This window comes from Ostrea edulis, chromosome 2 (genome assembly GCF_947568905.1).
Source record: "Ostrea edulis chromosome 2, xbOstEdul1.1, whole genome shotgun sequence".
NCBI lineage: Eukaryota > Metazoa > Mollusca > Bivalvia > Ostreida > Ostreidae > Ostrea > Ostrea edulis.
In genome coordinates, this window is record NC_079165.1 from 82,471,337 (window position 1) to 82,496,838 (window position 25,502).

Genomic DNA, 25,502 nt, shown 5'->3' on the forward strand with positions numbered 1-25,502 from the left:
TTGTGATGTTGATTTCATCTATTGAAAGATTTCTGTAGTAAGTGAGAGCGATTGCTAGATGTGTATTGCCTTAGTAAAAGTAGTACCTGTTACCTACTTTTAACAAATGTTCATACGCACAGTCGTGACCTCTGTTGACCCCGTAGTAGATTTATCCAGAAATAAATACGTATTGCTCGTAATAGTGTTATGTAGGAGAAAACAGTTGCAAATGTAAATATTAATAGATAAAACGTCGTCGATACATGTATAACTAAATGTCGAGTTGAAGGCCAAAGCAAGAGATTTTTTCTTCTCAATTAGAAACTTTTTAATAAACTATGCCTCCTAAGAATATAAAAACAGATCAGCTAACAAAGGAGAACAATTCGTGCCCATGAAATTCCTAGACTGTTGGAAAACCTGATCACCAAAGACTACAAAGATATTGTCAATGAGGAACTCCAGCATATTTTGAATTTCAACTTCAGAGTACTCGTAGAATTTGAGTGGTGTTTAACAAAGTAATGATCACTAGATATATGAATATTTCGTTTTCCATTTTTGTTGAAGAAGCAGCTGTTAATGATATCAAAGTCTAGTCTTTAAGTTCTCTTTCGGAATGGTCGTGTAAAGTGTTGAAAAGTCATACGTTTTGGTGTTGATTTGAGAAAAGTTTTACGATTTCAAATTTACTAAAGTTCTTTAGGATTTTTTAGAATCCACTTTTAATTTACACCACTTCTGGCATACGTTGTGGAACAGTACGTTTGAAGTTTCTCCTCCACAGCTGTTAATATTTTCGTGAGAAGCAAAGATAGGGGCTTTGAAGAACATGTACTGGATTCAGCAATGTATCTTTGTTTGTAAGGGATTTCTGAAGTTTAGGAATCCAGTACAGGTTCGGTAACTCATATTCATCCATCCCATCGACTGGGATATCCAATGTGTCTAAAACTGATGTGAAGAATATAAACATTTGATCTGTAAAGAACGTGTTTTATGAGGTTTGCGTGATGAGGATTACTAGTGCTGTGGAGACCAGTCTGATAGAATACATGTACATTTGGATGAATTATCAAGAAACGTAACATTACAACTTTGAATGAAAGAATCAACAATGCTTTGTTCTGTAATGTCCTAAACCCAACAGAATACATTACAATCTCAATTATTACTATCATTTCTTGTCTACTCCAATATTAATTAAATGAGCATTTCATTGTTCAAAACTGGTCTTCAACATGCAGTTAACTGTGAAAAGATTACACCAAAATTGTCTATACGCATGTGTGTGGGACACACACACATACACACACTGGTATGGGTCAGAATTAGCCTTGATAAAAAAGACACAGAATTTACTTACAAAGGCAATCAAACAATTAATAATATCTATTTACAATTAATAATTCAAAATTGTAACAATAGCAAAATACCAACTTACGGTAGTTGAACAATAAATATCAAAATCCGTGCCGAACTGAATCTACACACACACAATAGTTCATTCCAAAATTTTAGTTCCCAGTATAATAAAATACAAATGCCTATTGCTTGTCTAATCAGAGCTTTTTTCATAGAAATTCACAGTGTATTTATGATACGAAAGTATTTCCTAGTACAATCTTGAAAAACAATGATGGAACCATTACGTCATTTTTCTACTAAAGAAGTAAATATCGGACTCTAGAACAATCTAGGTCACAAGTGTCAATTGAGTGCAAGTAGTACACAGCAAGAAGTAAACATCGAGCTCTAGAACATTCTAGATCACAGGTGTCAATTGAGTGATAATAGTGTACAACATCCCCTTAAAAAGTTTGAATGGCAATGAAAACTTAAATTCTCTAATAAACATATGCATATGTACATCAATCAAAGCAATAAAACAAAACATACTCAAGACACTCTAGATAAGGCATTTGCTATTTGTCTTTACCTTTGATATGTTTGATATTAATATCATACTCTTGCAATAATAAACTTCATCTTGTGAGTCTTTGATTCTTGTTTGACATTTTATGCAAAAAAAGAGGTGAGAGGGTTGTTATCGATAAAAACAAGAATTGGATGCACAGTAACATTCAAATAAACATCAAAATGTTATAAAGCTAACAACAAAGCAAGACACTCTTTTTCAATAGTTGAATAATTCTGTTGACATTTTGTGAATTTCTTTAAAAAACAAGAATCAACTCTATCTGCATTGTAACTATGTTCTTGAAACAAAGCAGCACCGATTCCTACATTATTAGCATCTACAGTAAGCGTAAATTGCTTAGAAAAATCTGGAGCTGAAAGAACTGGACTACTCATGCGAACAGATTAAATTTTACAAAATGATTCGTCGCAGTCCTTTGTCCAATCAAATTTAACCCTCTTTTGCAATAAGTTGGTCAGTGGACCAACTGTTGAAGAAAAATTTGGACAAATTTTCTGTAAAAGCCTGTCATGCCCAAAAAGTTCATTAACTCCTTCTTGTTTGTAGGAATAGGAAACTTTGCAATAGCCTCCAGTTTAGTCATAATAGGTGTAACATAACCCTGACATACTTTGTGCCCTAAATACTCTACAGTAGCATGACAAAAGTCACTCTGTGCAAACTTCACCGTTAAGTTTACTATTGCCAGAATGTCAGAGAATGCACGCATGATTTGGAGATGTTCCTCACATGTATCGCTGTAGAATATAGCATCATCAATGCAGGCTTCACATCCTTGAAGGTCATGAAGAAGGGAATGAATCGTCCTCTGAAAAGTTGCTGGAGCATTTTTCATACCAAACGGCATCATTTTGTATTGAAAGACACCATCGGAAGTCACAAAATCAGATATTTCTTTGGTCCTTTCAGATCGCTGGCACTTACCAGTAACCTTTCAACAGGTCAAAACTGACAAATTTCGCATTTCCGATTTTGTCTATACAGTCATCAATTCTAGGAATCGGATAAGAGTCTGTTTTCGTGACAGAATTCAGTTTTCTTAAGTCAGTACATAATCGGTAAATATCATCAGGTTTCGGTACGAGAATGCAAGGTGAGCTCCAGTCACTTTTACTTGGTTCGATAATGTCATTGTCCACCATGCAATGCACTTCTTTCTTAAGTACTGTAATTCTAATGAATTTTAAAGATAGGGATGCTGCTTGATGGAGAAAGTGTCACCAACTATAACATCATGACAAGTGGCATTGGTCTTTTATGAAACATCTGAGAAGATTGAAGGATAATTAGCCATAAGACGTTGAACTTGTTTTCTCTGGTGAATTTTTAAATGTTCAAGTTAGGTATCCAGATTGACAATAATTCCAGAGTTCTTTAAACGGACATTCTGGTTGAAGTCATTTTCACTAGTTTCTACACTGAGTTCATTCTCAGTGCAATTTTGTAATGTCTTAACATTGGCTAAAGTGGAAATTGATTTTACAGAATTTCGGCCACATCTATCAAAATACTCTTTCAACATGTTAATGTGACAAACTCGTTTTCTTTACGCCGGCCAGGTGTCTTAACTACACAGTTCAAATCGCTAAGCTTGCTTTAAATTTCATAAGGACCATAATACCTTGCCTGCAAAGGATGACCAGGAACAGACAAAATACAAGAACATTATCACTTGGTTAAAAACTCTGTTCCTAGCATCTTTGTCATACCAAACTTTCATTTTAGCTTGAGAACTCATGACGTTTTCTTGTGCCAATTTACAAGCACTATGTGGCCTCTCTTTGAAATTAGATACAAAGTCTAAAAGATTAAGAGCACTAGTTTCAGTAAGCCATTTTTCTTTCAGCAATTTCAAAGGACCTCTAACTGCATGTCCAAAAAGTATTTCAAAGGGACTGAACCCCTTCACCCCAGTTTCTTTATCATATGCCTTCATAGTTTTAAGGGTATGATGGAAACGTTCAAGTGCCCCCTGAGACTCGGGATGATAAGCAGTAGATTTATATTGTCTAACACCTAACTCATGCCTGACCTGTTGAAACAACCATGACATTAAATTTGAACCTTGGTCTGACTGAATAGCCTTAGGAACTCCTACAAAACTGAAAAACTTGGAAAGGGCCTTGACTATAGTCTTTCCCTTAATATTCTTAAGAGGTATAGCTTCAGAGAATCGAGTGGACGTACACATGATAGTAAGTAAATACTGATTCCCTGACATAGCTTTTGGCAAAGGTCCTACACAAACTATTAACAACCGACTGAATGGTTCTTCGAATGCTTTCCCGTGGGGATTCGGGTTAGAATAGATCCTCGGTACCCCCTTGATTGTCGTAAGAGGGGACTAAATGGGGCGGTCCTTCGGATGAGACAGCAAAAACCGAGGTCCCGTGTCACAGCAGGTGTGGCACGATAAAGATCCCTCCCTGATCAATGGCGATATGCGCCGAACATAGGCCTAAATTTTGCAGCCCTTCACCGGCAGTGGTGACGTATCCATATGAGTAAAATATTCTCGAGAGGGACGTTAAACAATATTCAATCAATCAATCTTCGAATGCTGGAATGGGTTGGAGAGGGGCAGATGGAATTTTCTGATTAGGTTTACCTACCACCTGGCAAACATGACAAGACTTGCAAAATACAGAAACATTCTTAATTCAGGCCAATAGAAATGACTCAAAATTCCGTGACAAGTCTTGTTTACTCCTAAATGACCTGCCATGAGTGCATCGTGAGCTAAACTCATGATGTCCCGACGAAACATAACTTGGACCACTATCTGGTAAACAGCCCGCCATACTTCATCCGGTGGTACATCAGGTAGTCGCCATTTTCACATAAGGATCCCGTCGTTAGTATAGAAGCACTCTCCAACCTAGGCGGCCTCTTCCGGTGGCAGTGCCCTCTTGCTCAGTTGGATAATATCAGGGTCGTTATTTTGCTCGGACAGTAGCTGCTCTCTACTGAGGGTGCCACTGGTCTAACTGTATATTGGGATCATCATCATCACTGGCTTTCAGTGGAGACTTACTGTTATATGGCTGTCTGTTTTCATTTGAACTACCATCAAGGTCAAACAAGAAAGTATCACTGAGGTCAATTTTATGAGATGAACCAGCCGTGTTGAGGGGTTGAACATGGTCAGCCTCAACTTCTTTTCTTCTGGTCATCGATCTAGTAACAGCACAAACTGGATATAAGTCGTCGTCTTCATCATCGGACGCGACATTAGAAGGGATTTTCTCACAAATTATGGGATCTGGTACAACTCTGCCACCAGCTAAATCGTTGTCTAGCAACAAGGAAACGCATTGAACAGGAAAGAGTAGGTAGAACACCCACGGTTACTGGTCCATTAATTAAATCTGATTTCAGATAAATTCTAAGTAAGGGAACATCAATGACGCCTAGCTCAACACCCTGTAATAAAACTGACCCACCAGTAGAAGTCTGCTCAGACATAGGCAATTTTAAGATCTGAACAAGTTTAACTTTACTAGAGCCACTGTGTGAAACAAATCTCTGAGACAAAAAGGGCTTATAATCCTCCATAGAATTAACAGAACTGAACATCAGGAGTGTCAGAACAAAACGAAACAAAGGCTCTCCTATCATTTCTAAATGTTGTACAGGCATGTCGTTGTGGTTTGTCAAGGTCATTTTTTCTCTTAAGCTTAAAGCATTCACCACTCAAATGACCTTTTTTTCTTACTATAAGTACAAGTAGGAAGCGATCCTACGCATGGGGAACCTTCAGCATGTAATGTTAAAGTATCAACTTGTAATGTTAAAATATCAGCATGTAATGTTAAAGTATCAACATGTAATGTTAAAGTATTAGTATGTAATGTTAAAGTATTAGATCTAGTATGTAATGTTAAAGTATCATCATGTAATGTTTAAGTATCATCATGTAATGTTAAAGTATCAGCATGTAATGTTAAAATATCACCATGTAATGTTAAAGTATCATCATGTAATGTTAAAGTATCAGCATGTAATGTTAAAATATCACCATGTAATGTTAAAGTATCATCATGTAATGTTAAAGTATCAGCATGTAATGTTAAAGTATCAGCATGTAATGTTTAAGTATCAGCATGTTATGTTAAAGTATTAGTATGTAATGCTAAAGTATCAACATGTAATGTTAAAGTATCAGCATATAATGTTAAAGTATCAGCATATAATGTTAAAGTATCAGCATATAATGTTAAAGTATCAGCATGTAATGTTAAAATATCAGCATGTAATGTTAAAGTATCAGCATATAATGTTAAAGTATCAACATGTAATGTTAAAGTATCAGCATGTAATGTTAAAATATCAGCATATAATGTTAAAGTATCAGCATATAATGTTAAAGTATCAACATGTAATGTTTAAAACATCGTCATAACATGAATATCATCCACATAAGGCAGTTGTGGCGTTCCATATTTGTAATATTGCAAAACGTTATTAAGTTACAGTGTACAAACTTTATATTCTAGAGATTGTATATATAACTTTATATTCTAGAGATTGTATATATAACTTTATATTCTAGAGATTGTATATATAACTTTATATTCTAGAAATTGTATATATAACTTTATATTCTAGAGATTGTATATATAACTTTATATTCTAGAGATTGTATATATAACTTTTGAAAGTTTACTGGAGTGTTTACTATCGATATCACATGATCAACCTTATACAAAATATATAATGTATCTGTACATGTATAGCAGAGAAAACGACGGACGATGCTCAATGAATAGATTTGATATTCAGTGTCAAATAAGTGTTTTCAGTACTATTTTTTATAAGTGTTTTCTTTACTTTGGCGTTATTTAATTCGCTCATCCGACCAATTGAAATGTCTATCTAGCAGAAGATTAAAAAAAAACCTTATATCGTCTAACGTTAATTAAAACTGCCAATACATCCGTTCAATTCATCGTAACTTATACTAAATGACAGGGGATGATGAGGCAGACAGAGTTGTCTTTCTTTCTTTGGCAGTTATCGAGCACTGTGGGAAAATCTCCTATAAACTAGATCATCTTAATATAAATTTGTTTTAATGAGTACTAGTATCATGGTTTTTTTTTAGATCACTAAGTGTGTGTCATGGTACTTATATATATGTAGACATGTAATGCAATAAAAGGGCAAATCATTTTGAATTGATTATTTTTTTCTCCTCATTCAACCAATCTGGGACAGCTAAGGAGCACACGAAAAAGAAGTCCGAAGTGACAGTCCACAGAGATAAAACAACGAAACGATGAGAAGGCAGTCATGGAATTTACATAACACCAACATATAAATGCATTTGCAAATATGTATTAGTAGACCTATAGGTAGTTATGTATATACCATATCTAACCGACATTTGAGTTTTTATCTTATTCATGTAGCAATATATACCATTATCACGTGCCTATGGTGTTTATGTCTTCTCGGCTGATTCAATAAGCATGAGCATGTTCTGCGTATGATAAATTTTAAATCGAGGTAGGCTACTGACAAATAAGTTGATGTTACAGGCGTTTTAACAGGCTCATTTAAAGTCAGCACTTCGCAAATACTATGGTCGTTATAACAATATAATTTACAAATACAACCTGCCATTGGATCAAATGTCTGTCGTGTTTCATACCAATACGCCAGTTTCGAGATACGAACTCTTCTGTATAGGAGGTGCATTTAGTGGAACTTTTAATGCCTAAGTGGGACAGAGTGGATATACAACCAACGAGGAAGACGATGAAATGTATTAAAAGCGGCTTCTCTTTAAATATGTAAATGTGGGAAATACAAAATATACTATCGAAAGAAATGTTTTACCGAAGTGGAAACATACAAACAATGTCATATTTGCAAGAAATATCTTGGATATGGTACTTATGACCAGCGAGATAACGTGATAGGATAAGAATTCTATGTATCTAATTACTCCCTAAATACTTATCACTTACTTAGTTTGTGTATCAGTCGAATTCGGGTCATCAAACAGCGTATGAGAAAGTTACTGAGTACATTCACTTACGCTTTGATGAATATCTGTCCCACTCCCGCGTGTAAACAAATTCTTTCGCGCATTACTATGTACGAGAGTTCTCCAAAGGGAAATAACTCTGACGTATCTCGAAACCGGCGTATTGTTAGACTGTTCTTTACATTCTGATTTTGATTACGGTTTACTCCGTTTATCTGATCAAGATATATGGGATCACGGCGGATGTGACCGGTCAACAGGGGATGCCTACTCCTCCTAGACACCCGATCCCACCTCTGGTGTATCCAGGAGTCCGTGTTTGTCCTATATTCTTAATTTTGTATTCCTTATGGGATTTATGAGATTGATCACTGTTCGTTATTTTCACTTTTTCATCTTATAATTGTCATCTGAGTATTGACAAAGTGAAGCAATAAATTGGAAATCTTCAGTTCACGAAAAACTATTATTAAGATAATATCTGCTGTACAAATGACAACATGACTGGGAGTGGTGGCGTACTCCTGTAATGTAGCTATCTGAAGGACTCAGAGTTGGTAAATATCGTTAAATTTTAACCGAGTCTTTCACATCATAGGCACAATTTAAATCAGATTCCACAACTGAATGAGTTTTTTGGATAAGGAAAAGTCCTGTCAAGTTACCGAAGGGAAATATCCACAGAGCAGAGTGTGCTCAGTAGAAGTACAAATAAAGGTCCAACTTCAATATTGGAGTTTGTAGTCATTTTGGAAACTTGCTCAATGTATTTATTGTACTATATTATGTGGAATGAATTTCATCAAGGACGCTCCTTTCGCAACCAGGACGAGTTCAATTCTCGATCCCGCCGCGTAAAACCCCGGTTTAAGGTAAAAACCCCAGTTTAAGGTAAAACCCCAATTTAAGGTAAAACCTCAGTATAAGGTAAAACTCCAGTTTAAGTTGTGAATGTCCTTTCACCAAGTGCCCGACATTGAAGACCTTAAAAACGGAGGCGTTGACACAATACAGATTATGGCCGTAAGCACTACATGCCTTCAATTCGACATTTAGATATATCGACGACGTTTTATTTATTAACAATAATAACTTTCATTCATATGCCGATTCGATATATCCCTGCGAGCTCGAAATAAAAGACACCACAGAGTCATCCAGTTCTGCTTCATATTTAGATATTTTATTGAAAGTAGACATTAACGGCAACTCAGTTTTATGACAAACGGAATGATTTCAGCTTCTCCATCGTCAACTTCCTTAATTTATGTAGCAATATGCCATTGTCACCTGCATATGACGTGTATATATCTCAACTGATTCGATACACAAGAGCTTGTTTGCGAATACAACCTATTATTGGGTCAAATGCTGTCTGACGTGTTTCATACCGATTGTTAGACCGTTCTTGTCACACTGATTTTGACTACGGATAACTCCGTTTACCTTATCAAAATATGTCTCACGGCGGGTGTGACCGGTTGACAGGGTATGCTTACTCCTCCTAGGCACCTGATCCCACCACTGGTACATCCAGTGGTCCGTGTTTGCGCAACTCTCTATTTTGTATTGCTTATAAGAGTTATGAGATTGATCGATGTTCGCTATCTTCACCTTTCATGCTAAAGAACACTAATTAACTAAGTTACCTTTTATAGAAAAGGTCAAGATAACGAACTGATAACTCCTATAAGGTAAATAGTATTATACTTGCAACAATGATAGACAGTGGAAGAAAAAGATTCATGTTGATTTCTGGAAAATATGCTGGAGTTCCTCATTCATAATATCTTCATGATCTTTCGTGACCAGGTCTTTCAACAGTCTGTTGGAATCCCCATGAGCACGAATTACATACTCCTTTGTTAGCTGATCTGTTTTTATATTCCTATGAAGCAGAATTTATTCAAAAACTTCTACGTGAGAAGAAAAATCTCTTGCTGTTGTCTTTAATTCGACATTTAGATAAAAATGTATCGACGACGTTTTATCTATCAACAATAATAATTTTCATTCATATGTTGATTCGATATGTCCCAGTGAACTCAAAATAAAAGACACCACAGAATCGACCACTTCTGCTTCATACTTAGATATTTTTATTGAAAGTAGATATTAACGGCAAACTAACAACTCAACTTTATGACAAACGGGATGATTTCAGCTTCTCTATCGTCAACTTCCCATATTTACGTAGCAACAGTCCATTATCTCCTGCATGTATGGTGTTTATATCTCTCAATTGATTCGATACGCAAGAGCTTGTTCTGCGTACGTGTGGTCAGTTTTTAAATCGAGGCAAGCTATTAATATAGCTGACAAACAAGTTGATGGTACAGGGGTTTCAACAGTCTCGTTAAAGTCAACATTTCACAAATTCTATGGTCGTTATAACGATCTAGTTTGCCAATACAACCTATCATTGGGTCAAATGCTGTGTGCTGTGTAGACCGTTCGTGGCACACTGATTTTGGCTACGGATAACTCCGTTTACCTGATCAAGATATAGGGCTCACTGCGGGTGTGACCGGTTGACAGGGGATGCTTACTCCTAGGCCGCACCTGATCTCACCTCTGGTGTGTCCAGGGGTCTGTGTTTGCCCAACCATCTATTTTGTATCGCTTATAGGATTTATCCGTATCCTTAGACGAATTTGACTCCACATTTTGCACTCTGTTTTTCCCTAAAATAGCTCTAGCAAATTGATTGTTATTTCGGATTTCAAACATTTCAGTTGAGCATCTGCGCACCTGGTGCATCAAAATTGATACAGTATAAGTTTTACTTTGATCGGTGTACGTTATCTTCACCTTTCATTATGCATACCAAACTCTGTGGTCCTTCATTTCCCAATATCAGTGAAAATTTATCAAAGGGGACGTAAAGCAGCATCGAAACAAGAAATATTGAAGAAGGATACCTGTTTTAAGAAGAAGAAAAAATAGTGCATCGGCCGGGAATCGAACCCGGGCCGCCCGCGTGGCAGGCGAGCATTCTACCACTGAACCACCGATGCTTACAGTCAAAAGAAGTTACACCCGAAGTCTTTTCCATGCCTTCAATAGGCTCCACGAACATTGTTCATTAGCATCACGAAGCTTTCCTTATATTTTACAGTGACTCTAGACCAAATAGCTAGTACATGCAGCTGGAGAAAGTTTGATCAAGTGGCGTATGAATTCTTAAGCTCATGTGAATATTCACATCATGCATCAGATCACGTGTTTTCCAAAATTCTGTCCCTTTATATTCATTATTATAATATACTAGTGATTGCAACGACTCTAATTTTATATAAAGAAAATCATTAGGTTATATTATAAACAATCCCACTCCATGTCACCGTGTCGCCATCGACCTTTACCTTTGCGTGTATTTTCACCTGAAATGGGCGGAGCGAAAATTATTCATACGCCATAAACATTTTTTTTTTTTATATTCATCGAATTGTCATACACTATTTTCTAAAAAATCAAATCAGTCGATTAAATCATCTTAGAAATTCACTATGAGTTTTTGTAACTTTTGGTTTGTATTATGAATGAAAAATAAATATGTAAATACGAACTATTTGAATATGCACACAATTACTCCGCCCATTCAATCAACTTCGAGTGTAGCATGGCCGACCTCAAACATTTGACGATACTGGAAAGAAGAAAGTCGGCAAAAAATGTGCACAGTATGATGTTATTCTTGAGATTAAAAAAGGAAAATTGAGAATCCTAATAAAGGTTTGTACGGTTTCTATATTCAAGGATTTTTTTGTTGTTGTCGCAATATTACTGGATCCATATACAATTTTTGTAGCCTAGTAATGTTTGTCAAAGCAGACTCTGTGACACGTTTGACAGTGTTAAAAAAAAGCGAAAGATGTTTTACTTAGCAGCTGGTAAAGATATTTTGGAATGGAAAAAATCAATGATTAAACATTGCATATACCGCTTTTAGAAAATTTTTGCATTTTATGTGCAGTTCACTCTGGTGTACGGTATGGTACTAATACTGGTCAATCAGAACTGTGAAAGTGAATTTTATTTTGATTAGAGAACACGCTTTTGTATCAGTTGTTAATCAGTTAGAGATAATAAAGTAGTTGTCTTTTGAATATGTATCTAATTGATGATGTACAAAATTATTTTGTCAATATTTTCATAAATTGCCCACAATTTCATAATTTTGTTTGAAAATGAGTTTTATAATTGCTGTTCATTATAATGAAAAAACAACATTATATTCTTAAAAGTTGGTAATTAAGTCCCAGTGCATTAATTAATAGATTAAATGGATTAAGCAACAAATCTTGATACGGATTCTTGTTATTTGTCATCGGATATGATATAATGCACAGTCGTTTAGTTTTGGGTGATTCATTTGTTTGAATAGTGGTTTGTTGGACTTTAAGATTCACTTTCTTATTAATGTATTTGATTTTAAAATCTTGACAAATGTTGTTAAGTGATACTGAGCACCGCAGACAGGACATATACGTGAAAATACACACCTTTTGTGTATAAAGATAAACTATTTATTCTGCAAAATTGGGATGAAAAGACTTTGAAAATAAAGGATATTATTTCTTGATTCATTCAGGAAAGGTTATTGGCCCAGACTGAGGGATATGGTAAACATGAAGCATGGATTAATCATATTTTAAATCTTGAGGGATTTAAGTCTTTTTTTACTCGTACTTTCTTTGTGATTCCTGCCGTTCAGTGGGGTCTTTGAGTTGAGCTGGTGATTTAGAACTGGCATGAGCCAGGTAAGTCTGCACAGTTTTCTAATCACATAAATCACAGGCGGAAGTCCTTACAGGTCTGATGACTCGATTTTGCTACCAAAGCATGTTTTTATCACGGCATGGTTATAACCCCCTGTGTCGCTCAGCCAAATATGATTTTTTTTGCTCAGTACCAAGTCACCAGATGATGTAGATTAACATTCAGAATATATAGAGTCTTGGTCATGTAGTTAACATTCAGAATATATAGAGTCTTGGTCATGTAGTTAACATTCAGAATATATAGAGTCTTGGTCATGTAGTTAACATTCAGAATATATAGAGTCTTGGTCATGTGTTTCGTTGACGCCCAAGAGTTTTTTGGGACACAGGTATAAGTCATTTTAGTCGTGTAAAACTCCACACCTTGTTAGTGAGACTAGGAGGGAGGATGTGATTATGATCTGTTTGATGTTCTGAGTAGACCCTGGACAAAACACTGGGCTACTTCTATCTTTATCAGTCACTCTATCGTGCTGAAGGTGCTTATTATACTTGGCCAAGTGTTGAGCAATTACTGGTCCAGAACAAATACTCTGCAACCATTTTACTCTAGCCAGGGGACTCAAGTTAGAAAATGGGATAGGGAGAGAGAAAGGCAGGTGTCGACAAATAGTCATGAAATACACAACATAAAATTCTTTTGATTTATCTGATTATTTGATAAAACTCCTCTTATTTCTGAACGAAAGAGAATTTATAACTTCCATCAAAGAGAGTAACCAGAGAGAGTACTTGGAAAAACTCCTGCTGTGAACAGTCCAGGTTTTTTTTCATGACATATCTTGTTTTTTATTGGTATATGATTATAGATCATGTAGATAGATTAGGATATACATTTTCATGTTTTTACATGTGCTCTGTCATCCAGATAAATATTTAAACTGTCTTTATCCATGAAAGAAAGGAATAGATTTATGATGGGTGATCTATCTGAATTTTATAAAGGTTAGTACAAGAAGTTCGGAGACAACAGCCATAAGGATACAGCCTGTGTAGTGATTCATCCCCGGGTCTATTGATTTTGCAGATCATCTGAAAGTCTTCCTTCTGCATTGAAGTCTGCAGATATTTTTTTTTACGATTTTAACATAACTCTGAAGTCTTCTGCAAGAGTGAAGATCAAGAAAAGACCAGAGCAATTGATCATCTCGAGTTCTGTCAGTCTTGATTGTGTCACGCAGTGTGGATCTGTGTATAATACACAAAAGATTTTGTACATTATCAATATTGCAGGGTTACATGTGCACTCCAAATTGTTTGCTTTCTTCAAAGGGCTGTGTTTTTGTAGATTTTGGGGTTGGAGTTGATGAATTGTTGTGACAATGCTGGGCAGTCGCACTGTCTCCTCCTGTCGACATCACATCAGTGGTCAGTGAACCACAGCAAACTACCACACTTCCTCACTCATAAACCACCACACATGACATAAATACTATCAGAGTTTGCCATCTTTTTTTTTTTTTGCGACAGCTTTGTAAGTCATGTTTAGAGTGCCTACATCGCCCGCTCTCTGCCCATATCAAGTTTTACTCCTTTGTTGTAAGGGGTTGTCTGATAGTGAAGTCATTTCACCTCCACAAACAAGTATTATTTCAGTATTTTTGTAAGGTTTTATGCAAAGGTGTTGGTTTGTTGTGATAAGTACAATGACTGTGTTTTATTTTGATAGGTCTAACAAATGTCATCTTTTGTACAGGCAATTCAGACCTAATTTGTGTTGTCTATATCTCTCCTGATTGTGGGGGTCAAAAGTTCTTATCAGAGGAAGGCGATTTGTTTTGTGGAAGTTTTACCTGAATGCATCAGCATTGCTTGTTGTGTTAATGATATTACAGGTTGCTGATGGTACAAAGGCTTCTCTCAGATGTTGTTCTGTGAGGGAATCCTAGTTAAAATATTTGTGATTTACCTACTTATCAACCAGACTTTACTGATGTTTATTTTTACATGTTTGGGATTATTTTCTTGTATTGATAAAGGAATTCAATAAATATTTGTAGTTCCTAGTGTCTTTTCGGCCAGTACCTGCTCTATTGTGCAATTTTTTAGCACTATCAGCGTTACGTAAAAAGGGAGAGGTCTCGTATATATTGGCTAAGTCTGTTTTGCTTTCCAATCCCATCAATTCATTGAAAAAATATTGTTTAAATGAAGAAGAAAAAACCCACTTATATTAAAATGTGCTATAGCTGAATGTATTTTCTACCAAAATTCTGTATTCTAGGTGATCAAAGTACATGCACATAACCTGCAAATTAACATGATTATGTTTTACATGTCGATTATGTTGAACGTGTCGTAATCAGCTAATTGCAGCCTTTGAATGCCAGACAGACTGTATGTGTCGTGTTTCACATTGTGTTACCACATAGGAGACATGTTTATCTGCACACCTGTGTACATACGCAATGTAGACAGAATATATCGCCATTATTTGGACAAGTTAAATTAAAGTATATTGACTTTTGGATAGGACAGATAGTAAATTACTAGTACATAATGCTTGCTCTATACAACATAGCTGTCAATCAACTGGTCTCAAAAATATGAAAATCTGGTTATATGAAATGGGCATTTGGTTTGTCATTTTCAGTTATAGAAAATATGCATCTTATGGCACATCTTCGCTAGCCTACTAGGTTTCTGAACACTTCTCTCCTCTCAAATAGAAATTTAACCTGTGGCTAGCGAAGATCTTACTGCATACTGAAATGATTTTGATAGACAGAGACTACATAATCCCCCCCACCTCATATATTGCATAAATTGTGTTTTATAAATGTATGAAATTTATTGAATTTGAGTAGCACCCAACATTTATGTAACTGTCTGATTCAATTCACATCGATTATTTGCAAGTATATTATTGTTGACTTTTCACTTCAGTTTGGATGTATTTTTGAAGTGTTAAGAGGAGTTCCTATTAGCAGACTATAGACACGGGGCAGACAAGGTTTGACATGATACAAAGACTGCAAGGTGACGTGGGTAAACCACAGCCATTAAAGTCCCAATTTGTCAATGGGATTAGGGTTCGGCCAGCTGTGTACGACCCATCTCATTGTCAGGTCTTTATGTTTCGTTTATTTCTGGGACTTCCATTGCAAGTATGTGCAAATTCTGGTTAACATCATTTTACAAGTTGATCATGGGTGTGTTATGTTTGATAAGAAAATAAAAGTAAGACCTTTAGCTGTCCATAAATATAGACAATTCTGTGAGGGAGGAGTCTAGTGTGTATTGATGAAAGTCTGGCTGTTCGCACGTGATATTGTATTTTATGTTGTTTAATAAGTTAATATGATTCTTTAGAAAAGAATTATGTTTATAGGTATGTGCTTGAATGTGTATTTGATTACGAATTTTAGCTGCCATGTTTTCAATCAATTCTTTTCTTCGTTTTTACAATCAACAGTTTATTAGTTCAGGTTTCTTTGTTTATATCAGATCCTATGATTTTCATCTGGTTTGGCAAATAAAAATCATTGATGAAAGGTTAAAGTGGAAGCCCAAAGAAAAATGACCGAGATTTGCAAAGGCTTAGTGGGTGGTCATGATGTACAGCAGTAAATTAATACTTTACCTTGTGCCAGGTACAAAAAAGTTGATTTTGTGTCCTGTGTATTGCCACAGGTAATAAAAAATTCACCTGATTTAAAATCGGGACCCTATGCAAATTATAGAGTATAAAATTTGAAAATGAAGTGAGGCAGAAACGTTTAATTAGACCATCTCTTCGCATTTCAAATTTCAAATTGCAGAATAAGGTCATTGGACTCTTTTCATCAAAAATTTAATGTACTTGCACTGTGTCTCTTCATACAAGAAGAAATTTATAACTGTACTTGCATATTGAATTATCATTTTCTAATCTGTATATTTAATGTACCTATAATGTATGTAAACATTAATAAACCAGTTAACTAGGTTTTTAGAAAGATAATAGATTCTGAATTCAATTTTTAAAAGGATATAGGAGCCATATTGTTTAAATTGTTGGCGGTACTCTTTTCATTCATTGACGAAGTGCACACAAGCAGGATATACTGTGTGCTGTTGATAAAGGTAATTTACAGGTGTGTTTAGGGGTTAGGTAGTGCATTACATTTTGTTGTTTTGGTCTGACACCGATTCAATAAAGCCCAGGAAACCAACGGTCTGTTATGTAAATTAATTTGTCTTTTTTTATCACGGCTCAGAGCATTTTGCAAGGGAACAAGTCTTTCGTTTTTCGCTTTTCAAGATGTGGCCATTTCACCTGGGAAAATTGAAAACACATCTGATAAGAGCTTGGTAGAGTATTGGAGTGTGAGCTCTGTCAGGGAACAGGTGATCTGAAAATCTAGTGATTGATTGGGTTTTATGAGGTGCTAAAGTGGAGATTAATGACAATTCACTTTTTCTCAATGGATTTACATGTGAATTTACCTTAAAAGGTACACCATATTAGTTTTTAGACAATGTTTTACCAGTTTTTGAAACTGTGTGAATTATGCTTCATGGTGAAATATGACTACCATTACTTAATTCATGTTGTGTTGATTTCAGGCATTCTAAATATGGTTTGACTGCAGGTGTGTTTAATATAAATAATGACACTATATTTGATTCACAGTCTTTATGAATGAGTATTAAGTCAAGTCCATCTGATAAAACGATATCAATTCGATGAATGAGTCTCAAGGGAGTTAGGTACATATTAGTTTTGGCCCACTACCTGCAGTTTGAGATAATACAATGCAGAGGATAATGTGCCGTCATTTGATAATGGGCACTAACAAATCAGCTCGGCCTTTCTCAACTGTTTATCTTCTTTTGTTGTTATGATCTAGTTTATGGAAAATATGATTTAATCTGATTTAAAAGATTGAAACACTTAGAAGCTTACAAGAGCTTTCAAATGCTTTGGATCCTTGATATTAAATTGACGGCGAGTAATAATTTTGAATTTGGAAATCACATTTTTATTTTGAACTCGAGTTCGTAATTATTGATTTCGTAAAGTGTGACATTTGTCCACCAGTTGAATGTATATTTGAACATGCATATTAAAATATCCCTGTGCAGTGTATACTTGTCATTTTCTGTTGAAATTAATTCTCAGTATGATCATTGGATATAGTTGTATATTGTTTGTAAGTCGTCTTGAAAGAAAAAAAAGATGTACAGGGTTTTTCGATTAACATATCCTGCCTAGTGATTGACAAGTCACCTTGTCCTGAATTTAATTACAATTTAGCCTCAGGAGAGAGGCACAAAAACTAATCATTTACAGCATTGTTGTGTAAGATCTCCAAGTCCTATGTAATGATATGGACTTGCTCCTCAAATGCCACAATTAGACACTCCGTGGGGTAGCTGTGTTGATTGATAATTTGTTTTTTTAAAGCCCTTAAATGGATTGTGTTCAGTTGTAAAAACTGTCAATCTTCATGATCTAAATTTCAGAATGACGTTTAATCTTTTCACCAAGTAAGCAGTTTAACTTGAATTTGTTCTGGGTTTTTTTTTTACAGAGATGTGAAGAGTGAACAGTATGGGTAGTTTTGCCCAAGCCTGGTGGGACAGCAGAAAATGGCTCCAGTTGTGGTTGATTGCATTGGTCTTCCATATACCATGGATACAGGGGGAAGTAATGTCACAAGACCAGTTTCATTTCACCTCGCAGCTGTACAATGCCACCATTCCGGAGCGGGCACCCAGCCGGAGCTACATCACGGCCTCACAGAAGATGGGTATTTACATTACAGACCCCAAAGTAGATGTGAATTACAAAATTGTCGATGGTGATCGATCAGACATTTTCAAAGTGGAGCATAAGAGAGTTGGAGATTTTGTGTTTTTACGAATTCGCACTCACACTAGTAGTTATGGGAGTCTAAATCGTGAGTTGATTAGTAAGTATTATTTAAAAGTGAAAGCTGTTGGACAGGTAACACAGAAGGATGTGTTAACGGCGTACACTAATGTGATAATTCGCGTGCAGGATAAGAATGATCTCAGTCCATTGTTTGACAGGGAGAATTATAACGTGACTGTGTCTGAGGACACTGGCTTACATTCCACGATTCTGTCTGTGTCTGCGTCGGACGGTGATGAGGGGGTCAATGCAGAAGTCTACTATAGCCTGTTGACAAAAACTAAATTTTTTGCTGTACATCCATCCTCGGGAGCTATAACCGTAACTCGACCACTAAATTTTTTTGAGAAACGAATACACCATCTTACAGTGACTGCCCAGGATCGAGGGCCTAAATCAGTGTACAGTGCTGTAATGCAAAGAAATGCGAAAATAACAATATATGTCACACAAGCGAACTTTCAAGCACCAGAAATAAGTGTGAAAAGTTTCCGTAAAATTAAAAATACAGGGAATTCGGGAGTTGTATATGCTGTGTTAACTGTTAGTGATGATGACGCTGGGAAAAATGGCGAAATTAAGGATGTTTCAATCTACAATGATCCAAGTGGTCTTTTTAAAGTGCTTCCATCCAAGGACACTATAGGTGAATATCATCTACTATACACAAACTCACAGCGACAGAGTTCCATTTTTAATAATTTTTATATAACCATTCAAGCCTCTGATTCAGGAAATCCCCCTAAAGTGACTCATGAAAAAATTCATGTTCATGTAGATGACCTAAATGATTATGGTGCTATATTTGTCTCTGACCACTATGAGAGCTCAGTTCCAGAGGATGTGCCAGTGGAGACCTCCGTGTACTATGTAAAGCCCAGTGTTACAAATCAAATGGGGGCGACATCTCAGCTCATGTACGAAATCTTATCCGGAAATGACAAAAATCTATTCAAAATCAAGAAAGAAACCGGCTTAATTAGAACGGCCTCACTCTTAGATGCAGAAACTGATTCTTCTGTTGAACTAGTCATCAATGCCTACAATCCCAAATCAGTAGGTACTCTCAATAAAGCATCTGCAACTGTCACTATATCCATCCTAGACACAAACGATAATGCACCAGTTTTCAAAGTAAATGAGACTAATATTGTCTTTGATGAAAATACCCCTGAGGGTACCATAATCTACAAAGTGGTCGCTGAAGATGCTGATCAGGGCATGAATGCAAGAGTCAGCTTTTCTATCACCAACCAAGATGCATTGCCATTTGAAATTGATCATTTTACTGGTGACATCAAACTCGCACAAAGCCTTGACTATGAGACTATGAAAAGAGACTACAGAGCTGTTGTCCGAGCAACAGACTGGGGCAGTCCATTCAGCCGAGAATCAGAAACCCTGCTTTATTTTCATTTGCACAATGTCAATGACAACAGTCCACTATTTGAGAAAGTGAATTGCTCGGGGTACCTTTCCCGTGAAGCCCCTATAGGGACGGACATTGTAACCACCCCAGCTATTGATTTTGATTATAGTGATCTCACGTACTCTATCAAGTCTGGAAATGAAGATGGCTGCTTTGAAGTTGATTCAAGCACTGGGAAGTTAATTTTGAACTGTAGTGTGGAACTTCACAATCAAGACCAACGGCAAATTCTTATTGTTGTCAGCGATGGAAAATTTGACTCCGATCCAATTTTTGTTAACTTGACTTTGGTGAACAATAAGAAAAATATACAATTATCAAACAAAGATGCAAATGTACAATGCCAATCCACAGATGCATCAGAGAGATTTCTGAAAATATTGCAGGTATCTAGTCACAACAATGATGAAGGCCCATCATCTGACCCCAAATTAGGAGCCCTAGAAACACCCAATGGTTACACACCCAAATTCAATTCAACACTGTCTAAAACATTAGAAATCTCGGAAAGTACAGCTGTAGGCACTAGCATTTTAAAAATAGGGACCACAGACGAAGACAAAGGCTTTAATGGCTTGGTGCAGTTTGCTATTCTTGATGGTGATTCACTTGATCAGTTTCAAGTCCATCCATCTTCAGGTGAGCTGATGGTCGTTTCCAAACTGGACAGAGAAAATATTCCAAAATATGACCTTGAAATACAAATTTCCGACATGGCCGACCCAGCGAAAAGAAAGTCTGATATTACTGTCATCACTATTAATTTGAAAGACGAGAATGACAATGCACCAAAGTTTGAGAAGGACAACTATGAGGTGTCTGTGTATGAAAGCCTGCTCGTGAATGCCACAGTCATCCAGGTGATAGCTACAGATCTGGATATCGGAAACAATGGAGAAGTAGTCTACTCACTGGCTGGAGATGAGGATAAGTTTTGTGTTGATTCAAAAAGTGGAATAATATCTGTGAAAAAGCCTCTGGATAGAGAAATACAAGGTGTGTATCATCTGCACGTAAAAGCCACGGATCTCGGCAAGAAACCTCTGTCCTCCACATCTACTGTGAAAGTGATTCTATTAGATGACAATGATAACATTCCCAAGTTTGTCCCAGACAGTTATGACATCAAAATCCAAGAGGACATTCCGGTGGGAACTGTGGTCACCACCATCAAGGCAGAGGATAGAGATGAAGGAGAAAATGGAAGGCTCACTTACAAACTCATCTACGGTGTCGAGGACATGTTTGAGATTGATGGGGATACAGGGGTCATCCGCTTAATCAAATCTCTTGACTATGAAACCAAGCAAGTGTATAACATCAGTGCCCATGCTGAAGATGGAGGTAATCCCTCCATGGTATCTGCTTGCTTCATTAATATTGAAGTTGTAGATGTTAATGAGAACTATGAAGCACCTGAGTTTGACGACTTTGTGGGATACGGCATTGTGAAGGAGAACGTTCCTATTGGTACACAAGTGATGACAGTCACAGCCCGTGACCCGGATGTAGATCCCTGGATCGTCTCCATGGCAACCCCCTTGACCTACTCCATCAGAGAGGGCAGCGGTTTGGGATTCTTTAGCATTGACAATGAAGGTAAGAATTGTGTCCTTCAATACCTGTCAGTGTGACAGACAGTGCTTGTTTGACAAAAAGTCAGCACTCATTAGCATGTTCTTTACAAATCAAAAGCTTAAGACTGCATTAAAGGCTGATATGCATGACTATAAAGTTATTGAGACTGTGAGGTATGGTTTTGTTGAGAAATAATTACACCTTCCTCTACAAGATGAATAGCTTGTGTCACTAGTAGGGATTTAATCAAAGAGGGATGCAATTATATTAGCACAAAATATGTTCTTCAAAGACTAACATGAATCTTCATGCCTAGGTGCACCTGTTGCAAAATCCATAAACAAGATTCTTGGAGACATAATGCAGAATGTAAAGAGCAGTAATTTATGTAAGACAGTACTTCTATTGTTGCATAACATTGATCATTTTTCACAGGATTTTTTCAACAAACACTTTCTACATCATTTGGCAGTATGCAGAAAATTGAGATGATCCCCAGCAAACTCGAGCATGATATTAGAGTTGTTATCGTAACACTTACCATTCAAAGTTGGGGGCTTTATAGCATACAAAAATTTGTTCCAATAAAACATCTGGTTGATTGCATTAGATGATATAAACTACCCTCAAGGTGGAAAAGATCTGCAGGTGCTTTTACCTGGTAAATTATTTTAAAATCTTGTCAGCCCCTTCTACATCAATTGTAATAATTGCCTTGTAATGTCCAAATGAGTCTTGACAGTCATTTAAAAGAATACATTTTTAGGTTTGAATTTAAAATATTAAATTGAATAGCCACTTGATGAAATTCAAATGTTAAATTTCTTAATACAGTCATATCTTTTAAGTAACACATTTGTGAAATAAGAGGGTAAAGCAGATTTACTGTTTTTCCATGAACATTGATACAAAGTCTTCTATTAAAATATACAGCTTTAGGTCAGAATATATTTTACGGTTTATTTTAATAGGTTATAGATCTCATAGACGTTTAATAATCTTTAAGGCAGCAACACTATTGTAAAGTAGCTTTCTGAACTATTTACGAAGACACAATGTTTTGGAGTGCTGGAGGTAAATGGCAAAAGGTTATTAAACTAATATTTCACACTTCTAATGTTCTAATATTTCGCACTTCATTGAACAATTAAACACTTCAAATTTGTCATCTTTTGTTATGAAAATTGCCAGTGGACAGATTTTGTACCAAAAGGTCTTAATTTCTTACAAGTCTGAAACACTCTTGACACTCTATTTATTCCTATTGATCACATTAAAACCTGGAATGTGAAAATATTGTCCCAAGGAATGCTCCATATTCATGTACTGCATGAAACTAATTACAAAGCTGAAAACCATAACACTAAAGGGCCACTCACGGTCAATTCATAATCTGAAATAAATTTATAGATGAGTTCATGTGAGCATTTAATTCTTCTAAATTTTCTCTTATAAAAAAGTATTTAGTAGCTATTTTCATAGTAATTTGAAATTGATATTATAGCAATTTTGAATTATATGCTTTCTCAAAGAAATGAAAACTGCAGGTTTATTGATCAAGGTGTTATCGGTTTATCTGCTGGTGCATGGTGTAATTACATGTAATTTTATGATACTCATAAACAGGATAAGTAATGAAAGAAAACATGGAAAGTCACGATGCACAAAATTTCTTTTGAGTCATTCCGAAAATCACAGTAATTGTGTTCTTATCAAAATGTCTAGATCACCCTGCGCTGTAGAAGAGATATTGATAATTTGTCATATGTCATGGCCACTTATCGCCACCATCGTGGATTGTATTTCTCGGGTACAGTCATTTCGGCACAGGTTGGGTTATCACATCGTATAACATTTACACCTGTTGTTAAGAAACCTCGCAGTTTGTCAAAAATAACAATTGGCAAAAGAGCATTTTCAGCCTATTTCAGTTGTATTTTTACAAGCTTTTGAATGTATGCACAGTACAGGCCTATCAGTCATTCACTGTTGTATCTACTTATCCCATCACTAGTGGTTGGATAGCCGGAGACATGTCAATTTTTTACCTGTAATATGAACTCTATTTACACCTTTGTGGTTTTCTGAAGCCAAGCTAAAGGTCGTGTCTTAGGGGAGGTTTGGTTGTCACAGCCGAGTCCTGTCTTGATGTACGGTTGATGTACGGTATAGCTTATTGCCCTAAACAGTTTTGGAAGTGTCTTAAGTAGTAGGTCAGGGTCACTGAATGACAAATGTCAGGGTTGGAAAGACTTCTGACAATTCTGTTTCACAGCCTAAGTAGCATGATGACATTACAATTAGTATAAGCTTGTAATTGACATGATCAATGATAGTGTTTGAGCAGCTGACATCAATCTGCTGTCAGTATTTCTCTGTTAGATCATTCAACATCAAATTGTACAGATACATTGTCTAAGTATCATATTAATTAATGAATGAAATGAACATATTAATAAATAGCAAGGCCTCTGATTTAGCAATGATATGTCCTAATGGTCATTGGTGCAGCTTGAGGCCCCTAATCTTATTACCTGTCCAGGAAGAAATTAATCTTTCCATCGGATTCCTAGGTGTAGCAATTATAATAATGGCGGGATCAGTCAGCATTTCAGCAGGTACTTTGCTTGATTGGGGGTTACTTATCCAGTGAAAGGAGCAGGTTTACTCTGACTAAACATTCTGACACTGAAAAATAAGTAAATAATCAGCTTGTGGTTCAGGCATTGAAAATATTTGTTTTACCAGTCAACAAGTCCTATATCAAAATTTTCAATTTCTGAAATGGAAATTTGTTGTCAAAACAAATGCAGAGTGTGTTTCTCTAATTTTCCTCTAAACATTTCTTACAGTGTAAATTTTTAATTATTGGCTTTCATAATCCCTCTATAGCTTTTAACTCTTTGTCTGTGTAGTTTAGCCTTCAAAATATTTTTCTTTGTTGGCAATAAATATTTACACCGTAGAGTATGGACTTTTATTCAACTTTAATGTGTTATAACTTTGGTTGTCCACGAAAGGAAAGCATCAAATGGATTTTTAGAGTATGTACAGGGACATCAAAAGTGCAGAGTAATTGAATATTTATAAATATCAATCCATTTACAAGATAGCAAGGCAACACATGAGTTGATTCAAATTCCTTCCACTGCACATGAACCAAAGCCATTCAAGGGTTATAAAGTACAGAAATGAAATGGAAATTTGGACCACTCTGCTGGAGTGTTACTGAAAATAAACAGGTTGGATTGTTTTATGGTCATTTGAAACAGATAACATGCCAGGCATTCTTGGTCTGTGTGCCCAGTAAACTTCAGCATATGTTTAAAAACAGCAGGGTCTTCGCCCCAGAAGATGGGGACTTTTTACTGAATAAGAGTTTACAAAAAAAAGTTAATCCACAAATGAATAAAAGGAGTTGTTATTCAAAATTTACGAGACAAATAACTTTAGAAATGTGTTGTAAATATATTCCAATGCACTTTTATTATTCAGACAATGTCTCAAATAATGAGTGGGACAAATTCTTTGTATCAGATGTACTGGAAGTAGTCTAATATTTCCTTAGATGTGCACGCGCTGCACCATAGTGTCACCAAGCTGGCTGCTTTGATGTTATTTTTTCCTAATTAATAGTGCATGTACTTTTTTGGAGATAGGCATCATAAAGTTGTTTGTCCTTTGAAGATAAATCCGGAGTCATGCCACGTACAGAATATGACAACAATACATGTGCAATTGTAGACCAGCTAGCTTGTTACACCGATATTTGGCACTGAGTACTAGTCGAATGTTAGTCGAAATGTCATCTAAAACAATGGGTATAAAGGTCATCAGTGCAGCTTTGAATCCGCAAGTCAATTAGGTATTATTTCTAGCTAAAGTATTTTCCCAGGGTTTTTGGTAGGTTAATGATTGTGATATATAAAGCAATT

At 36.0% G+C, this 25,502-nt stretch overlaps 1 protein-coding gene and 1 non-coding gene across 7 annotated transcripts in view; one reads left to right on the top strand and one right to left on the bottom strand.

Moving 5' to 3' along the window:
• Positions 1-10,862: 10,862 nt before the first annotated feature.
• Positions 10,863-10,933, bottom strand: Trnag-gcc (transfer RNA glycine (anticodon GCC)). The gene has a single exon. It is a non-coding gene; the product is annotated as a tRNA-Gly (tRNA).
• A 573-nt stretch (positions 10,934-11,506) lies between these two features.
• Positions 11,507-25,502, top strand: part of LOC125678695 (protocadherin Fat 1-like) — a 54,469-nt gene continuing 40,473 nt past the window's right edge. For 4 of the 6 annotated variants that reach the window (XM_056155167.1, XM_056155164.1, XM_056155168.1 and 1 more), the window contains exons 1-2: positions 11,517-11,651; positions 18,217-21,588. In XM_056155167.1, the coding sequence (XP_056011142.1) occupies positions 18,237-21,588 (3,352 nt within the window). In that variant the 5' untranslated portion in view covers positions 11,517-11,651; positions 18,217-18,236. Of the gene's footprint in view, positions 17,137-18,216; positions 21,589-25,502 lie in introns of all 6 variants that reach the window. The other 2 variants (XM_056155163.1, XM_056155162.1) reach the window with 2 other exon arrangements.